The sequence below is a fragment of the Cloeon dipterum genome, chromosome 1 (genome assembly GCF_949628265.1).
Source record: "Cloeon dipterum chromosome 1, ieCloDipt1.1, whole genome shotgun sequence".
Classification (NCBI taxonomy): Eukaryota; Metazoa; Arthropoda; class Insecta; order Ephemeroptera; family Baetidae; genus Cloeon; species Cloeon dipterum.
In genome coordinates, this window is record NC_088786.1 from 33,468,890 (window position 1) to 33,484,167 (window position 15,278).

Consider the following 15,278-nt stretch of genomic DNA (forward strand, 5'->3'; position numbering starts at 1 on the left):
ACTAGCACGAATGCTGAAACCCGGGTCCCAATAACACCGCGAACGGATAACATGGGCGCACCAGGCCGCACAGGGACCCAGCCCACTCAAGGGCCACTTGCCTCCGCACCGAGGACTGCATTGAAACGCTAGACATTCGTCCCGTGAAGCCAAATCACGCATGCTGGAAAGGTGCAAACCAGCAAGTAGCGAGTCGGCGCCGGTGCGCCTCCCAGCCCGTTGAGCAATTTGAGCAATTCGAGTCACTAAACTAACCACTTTTTGCCATTTCTGACATTGGGTAGCCAGTATTAGATCTCCGAACTGCTCAAATACCTCACATTGCTTTGACAAACCTGAGAGTGCCTTAACAATGCGAGCCAACGGGCTGGTTATATACTTCACACGCTCGTACTTAAATTTCAGAAAACCAAATCGTACAAAACAGAATTAAACAGAAACGCTGCCGTGTCTGCTTATTTTTTGAGGGCAGAGCGGTGGTCTGATTGATTTTCATGTTCGTCTTTATGGGTCCTCTGACATCTTGAAAAGTTAGCCTTGCCACATTTTCAGGAATAAATTTTTTGCTCTTTTATGTCCATCATGAGACACTTCACGAGTTTATTTTGGTATAGGGCCCTTGTCTATAACAAAAGATTATTTTATATTGGCTCGTCATGGAAACAGAACTTATTTGAGAAATCAAGAAGGGCTTATTTTATAAAATAAGAGCCCAGAATTTTAGGCGTAGAAAGTTTTTTTGGGATTGAAGAGCCATCAAAGCGATTGTGTCTTGAAAATATAAATTATTCTTGTTTATGATGCCTTGGTCGGGCTCCGTTTCCCAACTAAAATTGTTGTCATAAAAAATTAATGTGTTCACCAGTTGATTTTTTAAATAATAATAACAAATCGAAATCTGCGTTGGGGAAAATAACAAAGATTTAATTGAAACGTAAAAAATAAAATTACATATTTTTTACATTGACGGTTTTGTCATTTTGCAAATAATTCAAATAAACAATTCATTTTTTGTGGCAGTATTTTTTAACAATTGCAGTTCGAAAAAATAGAAAAGGTGACCAACATATGCACTGCCAGGGGTCACGATTCTCGACTGAGAGGATGAGGACAAGATGGTAGAAAGAACAATCTTGTGATCAGGAACATTTTCCACTAGAATTTGTTTTAGACCAAATTTAATTCAGGTTGGACGTACGTGATCCAATTTAAAATTTAATTTGCATTGCATCAAGTCGTGTGTCTCGGATTAATTAAATGTGCAACAAGCTGATAGTTTCCCATGTGTGTGTTTCGCCGTGCCCAAGTGTCAAATAATAAAGTGGCCGGCGGGCGTTTACGTACATTGGCCTGCCATGTTGTCGCGGCGGTGGCGGCAGGCAGGCAGCGAAAGGGGAAAATAGGAAGAAAAGGCCGTTGGCAGGGCAGGGCAGAGAGAGAGAAACCCTCTATCCTCTCAGTCCGTGTTCTGTTCGCCGAGGCAGCCAGCGAGCGAGCGAGCGGGCGGGCGGGTGGGCGAGGAGTGCTCTTTAAAATTAAATTTATGTTTTCCAAGCCCGGACACTTTTTATGCTGTGTCACTGCAATACATTCGGGCATTCTTATGTGGCAGTAAAACGAGGAGTAAACAGGCAGCAGGCCGTTCTCGTGTATGTGTAATGCCGGCGCGCACATATTTCTTTTTAAAAAGAGAGGAAAAACGGACCCGAAACCGCAGTAATTTGATGGCGAGCGCTTGAGAACGCGTCCCGGGAGGCGAATATTTTAGATCTTTGCAAGCAGCTCCACCACCGCAAAATCTGCAGCTCTGCTCCCACTCGTTGCCGGCATTCAAATTAATCCCGGCTAACTTATTATTGCATGTGTGTGTGTGTCTATAAATTCGGCCCGGCCGTCTATTTACGGCTGTCCTGCGACACTCCAAGGGGAATTACAAGAGTCTAAATTCACTTTTTAAGCCTGGGCTAAACGATTTAATTGCGGCCATATTTTTCACAGAATTTACAGCTTTGCTAAGATCTAATGATTAAAACGCTTGGTTAAAAATTTTGTCGACCAGGTTGCTTCTGGAAAATGCAGAAATTATCTTACTTAATTCAAATTTCTTCCGTCTTTTCTTCTCTGTAGCAGTAGCTCTGATCATAGATGAACTAGTTTCCAACAAAACTAATGACGTTTCTACTTTCCATAACATCTTTTTGCTCATTCATAACGACCTTCTATTCAAGCTCGCGTTTCATCATTCACGGCGAAGAAGTAGAAACTACGCACTTTCTACTCATACGGATCAGATTGCAAGGTGCAAATCTTCCGGTTGGCGGAGCAATTTGCAACTGCAAGTACAAAGGTTTAATTGCAGCGAGGCCGTGATCGATTTTTGCTGCTCGCCTCACATGCTCACATAAATTAAATCGAGAGGCAGCTAGGTCGTCGTCGTCGTCGTCGTCGGTGCGACAGCGGCGCCGATTGAAACTTTCCTCCCATACGTCGTCACAATTAGTCGAAAATTTACGCTCGCGCGCGCCTGTTTTGTGTGCAGGTACCTTGACGGCGGGGGCACGAATTCTCGCGAGCCAACTCGCGTGGAAAAAAGTTGCGCGAAAGTTTTCATCTGTGAAATAATAAAAGCAACTCGCATGCATGAACGTGTTGGAGCCAAGTGGCGCGTAGTCGCAGTTCCGAACGGCATAAATCACCGACTTGAATTTATTTTTTACTGCTGACCGCAAATTAATGACTCGGAAGCCTCGCAAATCGCAATTAAAGAGATGATTCGTGGCCATTGCAATCTATAATATAATTATTTCGCCTTCTGCCGGGCTGCGGGCCAAGCAAGTTTACGACTTTTATTTTTCAATTTGGTCCAGCAGAGCGGAAAAGATCGTGTGGCCAGATGTTGGCCTCGTGATCGGGATTTCATTGGTGGGTCGGAATCGGATCCGTCGCTTTCTCGTAACTACTTACATTATGCATCCAGGTGATCTTATGCTCCCTGGGGTTGGCTCTGATGTGGCATTCGAAGTAGACGTCGTCGCCCTCTTTGATGTCGTCCGGGTTGAGCGTGTTTCCCAGCTGCAGACTCACTTGAGGGGCGACTGAAAGCAGAGTTGGTGGTTTTTTAGCCCCAAGTACAACCGGCTCGGAAAGAGCAAAGTGCAGTCAGCTCGAAATTCTGCACCAAACAGCCTGTGGATAATGAGTCCATGCTCCGTGCCAGATAATATGCTTCGAGAAGACAAAGGGGTGAAGCATAAAATGTTTTTCATGCTCCAAGCACAAGTAAAAATCTTCGGCCGCGCATATTTTTCCATTCAAATCTAAACATCAGAACTTTGACCATATAATTATGCATTATAAATATTTTTAAAAGTTAGCTAAATATTATATTTTTCATTTTACCTCCGATTCTAAAAAATATCCGCATTCTGATCAGATTATATTTTAACCAGCGGGGGCCAGATGTGCGATAAAATTGGTTCGCACTGCGCAGATCCAAGATGGCGTCTGAATGTGGGAAACAAAAAGCTCTCTTTGGATTCCTGTACGAGTGTCAAGAGTTTGTTTTTACGATCCAAAAGACAAAATTAGTACAAGTAATGCAAATTATGTCACAATATTGACCAAAATTTGCTTCTTTTCGTGACTGTTTTTTCGCGCCATATTCCACCGGACGCCATATCTGCGCGTCGCACGAATCTGGCCCCCACTGTATTTTAACAGCCTGAAATAAGACAATTTTCTCTTTGCAGAGAGTTTATTCCAAAATTCTCCATCGTGTCGGATTTTTAATTAATTCCTTGATGAAATTCGATTGGGGAAGCAGATCAATTTTCGAGTTGACCAAAGTTGCGGAGTTCAGCAAACACAATGGGCAGAGAAATACCTTGGCCGAGACGAGAGAAGCAAACAATGAGTTCCGGCGAGCTTAATCAATCAAAAGTTGGGAAAATGCGCGGCGCGGCTCTAACATGATTGATGCTTTTAATTATCTCGTCTCGTCGCGGCCGCTCGCTACATTCGCACGGGGCACACGCGAAGAAAGAAGCAGAAAGCCGCTCTCGCTGCTCGCGAGAACAGCTCTCGTGCTGCAGCTGGGAATCGCGATTTATAATTCACAAGCGCCGGGCAAGTTTTATAATTTGATAGTAATTCAAGAGAGGCCGCGCATCACTCGTCGAAACAAACTTTTGCTGCAGATGATGCAGCAAAAGTTTTGCAGTCCGGTTCTACATGCGAAACGGTTAAAATTCAAGCAGGGTAGCAATTGTTAATGCCGCGAGTTTGGATGCCGAGCTTGTCTTGATGGTGCTCTCGTGCAATTAGTTGTCGAGAGAGGCCCATTTGCAAATAATGAAATCTATTTCCGGCGCCGCCTCCGCTGCTGCTGCCGTCGTCCGACTGCCAATTCAGCACGAGAAATGACGTTTTCCGCGGGCGGACGCACAAGTGTGTGCTTCTCTGCCTCGGCAGCACTTGATCCCTGCGGCCGAGGCCGAAATTCATGGCCAAGTGAACGCGCAATTTATTTGCACACGCCACGACAGCGGCCTCGACTCGGATCACCAGATGAATTTATTCAATGGGTGCAATTTGCTCGAAAATATTTGCGGTCCGTCTGTGCGCTCTTCAAAACGTGCTTGCTCGAATGAGCCGACTGATTTTGAGTGCGGACAAAGTTGCTATACATGATCATGATAATTGATTCGGTCGGCATTTGCAATTTCGCAAGCAGGGCATGTTTCCATTGGCACAAAAGCAGACTCAGAGTTCGTGTGCGGTACTCACAGACAACGTTGAGCAGCCAATTATCTTCCAAGCCGGAGCCCGGGATTTTCGGATTTTCCGCGTAGCACTTGAGTTGCCTCCCGTGATCCTCTGGTTGAGGTATGAACTCCAAGATGTTCTGAGTTATGGTGTCATTTCCCTCCTCCTGTGAAAGTTATGTTAACAATACAATTCTGTTGATAAATGTTTCTTAGCTGAAGTTTCCGTTACTTATTAATCTTCAAAATAAAATTTTCCCCTCGAGATTTTATCCCAGAAATTAGAATAATGATTTAAAATAATTCTCATACACAGAAGACAGTTAAAAAATATCTGGTAGAGTTTTTACCTTAAAATTGTTCGGTTTTGACTAATTCTAAAATTTAATTGTCTTCTCTCTTCTTGAGCTTCATGATTTCTCAACTAATTTCATAATAGTAAAGTGTGGAGTCGATCATCGGATCAACATAATGCGGGCTAATGATGCATCACACTCACCAATCCGCCGGGAATCTTCCTGGAGTCCTTGAACCACGAGATGTCGGCTTTGGGCCTGGAACCTTTGGCCTCGCACACCACACTGTGTGGTTTTCCGGCTTGCAGGGTGCGTGGCTTTTCCAATAGCCGCACCGACAGCGGTTTCACTGCAACGACCATGCATACATGTAGTATTTCTCGACCCACGCAAAATGTGCGCATGATTAATTTAAAATTAATAATAGACACGACCCCTGTGCAACCGCGAAAATGTCGGTTGGTGGTCAACGTTGCGACTAAAATGAGCAAACAAATATGCATGAGGCACCTATGGGGATGCAATAAGAATTACAGTTTCAGCATTTACCTAATTTAGAATTTAAGACTCGCATTATTTACTTGAATATTATTAAATAATTGAATTTTATCTTTCATCGCTAATATAAATTAAAAAAATTATTCTTCCATGCTTTTCAGCAGTTTATTTAAGTCTGAGTTTCCTCATACACCCAATAAAGAATAAAAACCGAATTAAAAGTGTGCACTCACGATACAAGTCGAGTCGAATCGTTCGTTCCTTAGGTTGGTTCATTTTGGTGTTGGACGCCTGGCATTTGAACGTGTTGTGAAGTTGGTGGCGTCGGACGTCCCTGATGTACAGCTTGTTAATGATGACCCCGGGCGAGATCTGCTCCTCGTCGACCGGAACGACGCCTTCCTGCAGCTTGTCGTTGACGAACCACGAGACGGTCGGCACCGGTTTCCCTTCGCACACGTAAACAAAACATTTTTAATTCCGCGAATTCCGTGATTTATTCATGCGGATGCCTGCTGCGAGAGGGAGCACCGCACCAAATATTGCCGGGCCCATTGTTCTGCCTCTGCTCTTTTTTATTACAGCGCTGTCACTCGGCATTAAAATAAATTAAACGCCATCCACGCCCGATGGGCAGAAATTGAAACTGAAAGTTGGGACGTACATTGTTTGATGTTCCATCTTTTTTCCTGGCAAAAAGGCAAAATGGCTTTTGAATTCGTCAAAATGAAAACTTCGTCAAAGGAGTTGTAACTGTCATTACTGAAGATAAGCTTCATGGAATATCGCATATTAAAATTTTTCCCTCATGGCATTCTGGCATATCCTGAAATTTGATTTTTTTGTGTGGACAGATTCAAACGAACCTTCCTTCTTACCGTTGGCAAGAATTTGGAGTTTTTCATTATCTGGAGAAGGAAGTAAAAATGAAACGGAGAATAAATGTAAAATCGTAGAGCCAAAATCTGTAGAACCAATAAATTGTTGTCCAGGGGTCGATGGATTTTAAAGAAAATTTGTTAGCGTAAACTTTGTCCTAAATGACCGACAAAACCATTGAGAAAACTCCAACTTTCCAATTTTTACGGGTTTTGCGGGCGTTCAAAGGTCAAAATCCGGGAATTTTAAGTACTTCATAAATTTGCTCTGAGTGATCCTAGAACAAAAATTGAAAAACCTGTTTAAATTGTCTTAACAAGGACAACAACTTTTATATTGAACTCAAAGTGGTACATCAAAGGTCAAGGTCATAAAAATTGATTTTTTTTATTTTAAACTCAAATTTGAAAATGAATATATCGATATTTTTTATTGTCTGCATAGCCATTTTGTAGAGCATAAAAATTAAGTTAAAACGTAAATATTTGGAATGGAGTTTTTCCTCATTTTTTTTTTAATAAAAAATTAAAACTTTGAAAACCCTTGTTTTTCGAGTTTGGTAAAAAACTATAATCGACCAAATCTCGACTTCTAATCATCCGAATTTAAAAAACCGAATACCGTTAGACTCGTATCGACGTTTTAAAGTGCACTAAAGGGGTACGAGACCCACCAACCCCCTTTTAACCCCCTCAATTACGTGAAATTTAACATTTTTCATCCGTTTCAACACCTTAGCACGACATTGACGAGTAATTTTCTTCTTCAAACTATTTCGATTACTTAGTTCATCTCAAGACGAGTCAAACGGCACGTATTTCTTGTAAATAGGACCACTACAACCCGAGATTCGGGTGCACAAAGTTTTTTATCGAGACGGTTGCAATTAAATGTTTGATTAGCACCAAATTTCGAATTCTACACTAAAAATCTCGTCGCATATATTATGTAATATTCACATACTCAATTATTTAAATCATTATATTTTTTCATGATTAAGGCTGCAGGAATAAAAACTAAGTAAGCCCTAGTCGAGAATAAATCTAATTAATCTTGTCAAAAAGACCACTTAATTCTCCCTTCAAAATGTTTTCCTCAAGTGAATTTATCTCCAACACAAGATTTTCCTTTCAAGCAATGCGACCAGTCAAAAGATTAGTCATAGCTCCAACTTTCGGACTAATCCGTTTGAATACTTGATAGCGTCCTGGTCAGACTGCTATCTTGATGCGCGAGTGAAAATGCGTGGGGCTAGCGTGGCAGCAAATCGATTGCCGTTTGCCGAGAACTGTGGCGCAGGAAGGAAGCGAAAAATGCTCGAATCCTGTTCTTTCTTTAACGTGAATCGGATGGTGCGGCAAAAATCGCATCACCCTATTGCTGTCGGCATCAAATTGAATCGCGCGCGCGTTGCGGAGAATAATGCGCGCGAGCGAGTGAAATGGTGGGCCAAAACGCCGATGGGCACAGATTCGAATTACTGGGATTTGCAGGAGCTAGGCCGCCACTCGCTCGCTCTCTCTCGCTCGGCAGGCAGGCAGGCAGGCAGAGGAAACAAATTTTAAGACGTATTGGCTGCCACTGCGAATGTCACGGCGCAAAAAGGTCCGCACGTCAAACTAATCTCGCATCGGGCGTTCGCGCGCGCGCGCACGGTCGATAATCCCGATTGGCGTCGAGGTGAGAGAGCAGCCAGCCGCTTTTTGCCGGCAAAAATGGAAAAATAGATTGAAGATTAGAGACAATAAAGGAGCTGCGATGCGCCGGCCGGCCGGACTGCGAGCAGAGCCGAGGAATAAGAGGATTTGGCCTGAAAAATGAGAGCAGCTGCGCAGCCAAGTGCCTGCCGATCGAGCCACCCACCGATTCAATAAAGGAAAATAAACATTTATTAGAAGGCAGAGGCAGAAAAATAAAAGCGGTATCAATCCGTGTGTTTCCTGTCTCCTTGTGCCATCCACTTTGGGGTTTATTAGATGAATGGAAGGAAAACAATTTGTCAATGCTGAGCGAGCGGCGGATTAAAGTTTGAGGGGCCGGGCGCACCCGCCGAGATTGCTTGGTGCGCGCGGCAATAAGGATCTCCTCATCTTTCTCTCGCCACAATTCCCGCCGCTCCACGCGCACCAGATAAGAGAGAGTGAGAAATGCAAAGTTAGATTGGAAAATTCGAGCCATCAAATTTATTGCCAATTTATATGCATCACTTGCTCTCTGCCTTAATTGAATTGGACGCTGTTGGTTACGACTCTTTTACCACTCGAATGGATGGCGACAATTTTTCTCACTCAATTCAACACCATGAGCGTAATTTTGTAAATGCGCGCGAAATGACGTTGGTTGCATAAATTGACACAAAGCGATGCCACCGTCTCTAGCAGAATTTATTCACAATTTTATTCCTATTACCGAGAATCGATGATGAAAAATAAACCTTTTGAAAATTTGTCAATATTTTGATGAGGCATTAACTGTAAATATCAGTACAAAATAGATCAAATTAAATTACACGCCATAGAGAGAACTTTCAAAATTTAACTACGTGAAATTAATAGCAAATAAACACAGGAAAATGAATAAATCCTACAAGGAAAAATATTTAATTGGATGTCACACGAATTAACACCTAAAATTGTTCATTCTAAAAGCCAATCCTGATGAGATTTGTTGTTGCAATGTGAAATCACATACATAGAAATGGATTAGCCACCACAGAAAAAGTTTTGAACAGTAGAACTGTGCTCTAGTAAAGTAGGCTTAGCAAACAAACACATGATTCAACTTGTTGACCCACTTGAGCCCTTATCATAATATAAAATTAGCTGCGAAAGCTCTAATTATGAGCAGATGGAAATTTTATGCCGCTGATCTAGTTGGGTTAAGGCGCCTAAACGGGTGTAATCTGGTGCCAAGCATTCTTTTGTTTGTGCATCAAGATAGAGCACGCGTGTGACGCACTTTTATTTGCGCCGGGGAGCCGAGTTTTATGGAGCGAGATAAGTGTTATTTAGAAAGCGGTTGCGCTGGTTACCTCCTTTGACCTCGCAGGCCAACTGCAGGTCACTACCCTCCATGAGCGGGCCAATGACGCCCGACACTTCGTTCCGTTTCTCGTCGTAAATGGTAAGCTCCTCCGGTGGCACTGCAACAGACAAAAAAACGAGGGAAATCAATTTGCCTCTTGGATTAAAATGAAAAAGGAGAAGATAATAAATTTTACACCTCTGTCTACGCAGTTGAGATGTAACTTATTCCCTGCTGACGGCTTTCAGAGTGTAATTACCCGGGCCGCTGCACTTTACGACCTTTGATTGGAATTTCAGCTTTTAAAATCACTGCCCCTGCAGTGGAACAGGGGAAGACACGGCGGGGTCGCGGGGGAAAATCTAAAATTGAAGACTCCTCTCTGCTCTCAGCGAGAGAGCGAGCGGCGATGTTTTGTTTATTTTATCCTTTTGCAGCTCCTTGAATGCGAGAATTAATTAAAGAATGCCATAAAAGAGCAAAGTCATTAAAAGTTTGTGTACTCTGGTCGGAGGAAAACGTGCTGCTCGCCGAGGAATATACCTGACTGCGGCAGTGGGGAGACATAAAAATCCGGCATAATAAAAGTAAGGAGAAAGAGCAGGCAAACAGCTAGGAGATGCTGCTGCTGCTGCTGCTGGGAGCAGAGATTTTTGTTTATCAAGCGCAGTTAAAGCAGCTCATGTGTAACATCTCAGAAATCAAATTCTACTTCAAACAATGAAGACCCTTTTATTCCCTCCGAGCTGGGAGAGTTTCGCATAAATTTTGTTTGAGCGGAGAGAACGAAGCGGCCGCCCCTTGCTTGTAAACTCGTTGCGCGGCTCTTTCAATATCAAAACTTGGAAATATCCGGCGCGCAGGCCGGCGGAATGAAAGTTTAGTACATTTCTGCTGCGTTAAATGTTCGAATTGACTTGACGAGGCTTAGTGCAACTTTGTCTAGTGAAAAGAGGTCCGCACTCACCTATTACTGTGAGGTTAATCTGGAAGTTTCTGGTCGGCGAATTTTTGAAGTCGACGCGACATCTGTAAGCCCCTTCGTCGTCCAGCTGCACTTTGTTCAGGGTGAGATGTGCCGGCTTAGTGACAGTGGCGAAGTAGGCCCGGTTGCCGAACACATTTTTGTCCGACCACAGGGCTGCCTTGTTGAATGGGCGGCCGCGGACGTCAAAACTGGAACAAGAGATGCCACGATTATGAACAACACGATTAGCATGTTGCAAAGAGACAAATGGGTCACGCAATGCTCAAAGAACAACTCATTTCAAAGCTCCAAGGCGACGTGACACACTGGATTACACACAGAATTTCATTACCTAATGTGGTATTAATGTATTTTGTGTGAGATTGTTTATTCTATTAAATTCGAATTAAATAAATTTAAACTTATTGGAACTGTGGACATTAATTAATTTTGCAATTAAGGACGTTGGCTTGTTAAGCGCCAGCCCTGCTTTGATGCGAGAATTTGAGCGATGTTTGGTGGTCAGGCAGGCTGCATGCCTATACGTTTGACTAATTGCGTTGCCAGGACGAGGCCACTCGGATTTAAGAGGAATGAGAAATCACTCCAAATCACTACTCGGTACTGTGCATACTTGAATTAATTACACACCACGAATTTCGAGCGTTTTTAGGAAACCCTTAAACAGGACAAAGCTCATTCCTTGCGACGTTTGCTGTCCCATTTTATTCATTGCCATCTTATTGAGAGAAAAAAATTTCACTGTCTTACTTCCATTCCATAAATTGTGAAATTAAAAAATATTTAATAAGAAATTTGATCTTCCATGTATAAGTATGACAAAGCTTAATTTTGCTAAAGCGCCAAAACGTTTTTTACTAACCAATTGCCCCTATTTGTAACTTTCTATCATATTAAATATTATAAACATTGTTGGTTCGCCAATTTTGCAATGCGCAAAAATGCACCACTGGTTTTTTGCGCAAAAAACCGGCTGGAAAAACCCACCAGTTTTGGAGTTTTCCGCATTTTTCCGAATTTATCCCAAAAATAGTCAATTTTTGCTCCAAATCAGTCTGAAATTTCATTAAATTACGTTGAGAGTTAAAATTTTCTCTCTCTTGAAGGAACCCTAATCTAATACTGATTTTGGGGATTTTGAAAAATCCTATTTTTGGTCATCCGCATCATGAGAATTTTTTATTTTCCTTAAGAATGCATGTGTTTTGGAAAAATGCGCAAAATTGCAGAAAAACCCGCAAAAAAGGTTTTTTGCAATGCAGTGGATTTTTCCGGTAAAATGCGGGTTTTTGCGAACGATAGGATATTTAAGATTGCTAGTGAAATTTAAAATCTGTGTATCTATTTTCAACATCATTTATTGATACGTTCTAATATGACATATTTTCAACACTAAAAAGAGAAGATATTAACTGCTATTTAAATATTTACTATTAATGATCAATTATCGGTAACCATACAGCAAAAACATGTTTGTGTTTTTGCCAGAGTAAAACCTAAGTAAGGAACGTAGAAAAAAGGCCTAAGCCAGCTCTCGAAGCGTGTTTACTCTGGTGGCTTGATGGAGCTGTCAGGTTTCCGCCTGCACGGTTTTCATCCCCGATCACCAACTAATTAAATACCACCCCCATCTCGGTGGGAAACTTACTAAAAGGCAGCTCCACCAAGACTCGGCGGCGGCAAACTTTTAAGCAAATTATTTTCTCCACTCGTGCGAGAGTTTGTCTCATTTGCTGCGGGTCCGGCAGTGTTGTGCGGTGGCGTGTTCTGCTAATCCTCGTCGGGACAAACTAACCAAGTGCAATTTCATCAGCAGCGCGTGCAGCACATCAAAGAGCAAACAATTACGGATGCAGCAACCGGGCTAATTTCGATCCGATCCGTCGTTGGCCGTCGGGCGAAAAATAACGGGCAGTCTCCGGGGCGAGAAGGCAAAAGCAAGGGAAGGGACGTACGTGTTTGCACATTACACGGCGAGTCCCATTAGGTGGGCCGGACTTCTTAATGGTCGCCCCAACACTGCTCAGCGCGGTAATTGGATCAGCGGCAAAAAGGCAAAAGCGGCCGAGACGTGTGTTTTAAAGAAGACGGACCTTCCTTGCGACACTCAGTCAGTCGCGTGCTCCATCCCATTGACATTCAAGTCAAGCCGTGCGGGTGGTATTTTGAATGGGGGTGAGATAGTGCCCGTGCCGTGTGCACTGCACTTGGGGCCGGGCCAGAACAAAGAATGCGCGCCGACGTGTACATTGACAGGCCCACGCGGAGCATCTATTGAATATCAAATGTCTCTGTTCAAACGACCCCTGATATTGGAAATTTTCCCCGAAATTGGGAATATATATTACGAGCCGCGCGCAGCCGAGCAATAATTTCAATTTGCCTCCATGAATAATTCACGACGAAACTGGCGAGATTAAAGCAGGCGCTCGGCATTTCGAGTGTACATGAGCCACATTCCGTCAAAGCAACAAATTTCTGTCCGGGGGTCGATGGATTTTGATGAATTTTTTTCTGCGGTAATTTGGCCCTAATTGTACTACAATACAATTGAGAAAACTCCGACTTTCCAATTTTTGCGGGTTTTGCGGGCGTTAAAGTGTCAAAATCTGGGAATTTTGAGTACTTCATAACTTTGCTCAGGGTGGTCCTAGAACAAAAATTAAAAAACCCGCAAATTTGTCTTAACAAGACAAACAACTTTTACATTGACCTCAAAGTGGTAGGTCAAAGGTCAAGGTCATAAAAATTGATTTTTTTATTTTTAACTCAAATTTGAAAATGAATATATCGAAATTTTTTATTTTTTTCATGACCATTTTGTAGAGCATAAAAAATTGAGTTAAAAACGTTAAAATTTGGAATGGCGTTTTGCCTCATTTTTTTAATAAAAAATGAAAACTTCGAAAACCCTTGTTTTTCGATGTTGGTAAAAAACGATGATTGACCAAATCTCGACTTCTAGTCATCCGAATTTCAAAAACCGCATACCGTTAGACTCCTCTCGACGTCCCCAAGTGTACTAAAGGGGTATGAGACCCACCAACCCCCAACCCCCTTTTAACCCCCTAAATAACGTGAAATTTAGAATTTTTCGTCCGTTTCAACACTTTATCATGACGTTGACGAGTAATTGTCTTCTTCAAACCAATTCATTAACTTAGTTCACTCAAAGACGAGTCAAATGGAACTTATTTTTTGTAAATAGGACCACCACAACCTGAGATTCGGGTGCACAAAGATTTTTTTCCAAACGCGATGCAATAAAATTCTGGATGATCGACCAAATCTCGACTTCTAATCATCTGATTTTGAAAAACCGCATACCGTTAGACTCCTCTCGACGTCCCTAAGTGCATTAAAGGGGTATGAGACCCACCAACCCCCAACCCCCATTTCGCCCCCTTAATAATGTGAAATTTAGCATTTTTTCGGTCGTTTCAACACCTTATCATGACGTTGACGAGTAATTATCTTCTTCAAACCAATTCATTTACTTAGTTCACTTCAAAACGATTCAAACGATACTTAATTTTTGAAAATAGGACCACTACAACCTGATATTTGTGTGGCACAAAGTTTTTTATTAAGACGCGGATGCATTAAAATGCTCGGTGAGCACCAAATCTCGAACAAAACACAAAAAGGTGGTCCTATTTACAAAAATTAAGTACCGTTTGACTCGTATTGAAGTGAACTAAGTAACTAAATTGGTTTAAAGAAGACAATTACTTGTTAACGTCGTGCTAAGGTGTTGAAACGGACGAAAGAATGCTAAATTTGCCGTTATTAAGGGGGTTAAATGGGGGTAGGGGGTTGGTGGGTCTCATACCCCTTTAGTACACTTGGGGATGTCAAGACGAGTCTAACGGTATGCGGTTTTTCAAAATCAGATGATTAGAAGTCAAGATTTGGTTGATCATCCAGAATTTTATTGCATCGCGTTTGGAAAAAAATCTTTGTGCAAGCGAATCTCAGGTTGTGGTGGTCCTATTTACAAAAAATAAGTTCCATTTGACTCATATTTGAGTGAACTAAGTTAATGAATTGGTTTGAAGAAGATAATTACTCGTCAACGTCATGATAAGGTGTTGAAACGACCGAAAAAATGCTAAATTTCACATTATTAAGGGGGCGAAATGGGGGTTGGGGGTTGGTGGGTCTCATACCCCTTTAATGCACTTAGGGACGTCGAGAGGAGTCTAACGGTATGCGGTTTTTCAAAATCAGATGATTAGAAGTCGAGATTTGGTCGATCATCCAGAATTTTATTGCATCGCGTTTGGAAAAAAATCTTTGTGCACCCGAATCTCAGGTTGTGGTGGTCCTATTTACAAAAAATAAGTTCCATTTGACTCGTCTTTGAGTGAACTAAGTTAATGAATTGGTTTGAAGAAGACAATTACTCGTCAACGTCATGATAAAGTGTTGAAACGGACGAAAAATTCTAAATTTCACGTTATTTAGGGGGTTAAAAGGGGGTTGGGGGTTGGTGGGTCTCATACCCCTTTAGTACACTTGGGGACGTCGAGAGGAGTCTAACGGTATGCGGTTTTTGAAATTCGGATGACTAGAAGTCGAGATTTGGTCAATCATCGTTTTTTACCAACATCGAAAAACAAGGGTTTTCGAAGTTTTCATTTTTTATTAAAAAAATGAGGCAAAACGCCATTCCAAATTTTAACGTTTTTAACTCAATTTTTTATGCTCTACAAAATGGTCATGAAAAAAATAAAAAATTTCGATATATTCATTTTCAAATTTGAGTTAAAAATAAAAAAATCAATTTTTATGACCTTGACCTTTGACCTACCACTTTGAGGTCAATGT

General features: G+C 42.0%; 1 protein-coding gene across 6 annotated transcripts in view; it reads right to left on the reverse strand.

The window, feature by feature from the left end:
* Positions 1-15,278, reverse strand: part of LOC135948590 (nephrin-like) — a 174,761-nt gene that overhangs the window by 16,656 nt on the left and 142,827 nt on the right. For all 6 annotated transcript variants that reach the window (XM_065497939.1, XM_065497938.1, XM_065497942.1 and 3 more), the window contains exons 3-8: positions 10,428-10,636; positions 9,468-9,578; positions 5,791-6,006; positions 5,263-5,408; positions 4,786-4,930; positions 2,965-3,095 (exon numbers count right to left, since the gene is read on the reverse strand). In XM_065497939.1, coding sequence (XP_065354011.1) covers positions 2,965-3,095; positions 4,786-4,930; positions 5,263-5,408; positions 5,791-6,006; positions 9,468-9,578; positions 10,428-10,636 — 958 coding nt within the window. The remainder of the gene's footprint in view (positions 1-2,964; positions 3,096-4,785; positions 4,931-5,262; positions 5,409-5,790; positions 6,007-9,467; positions 9,579-10,427; positions 10,637-15,278) is intronic.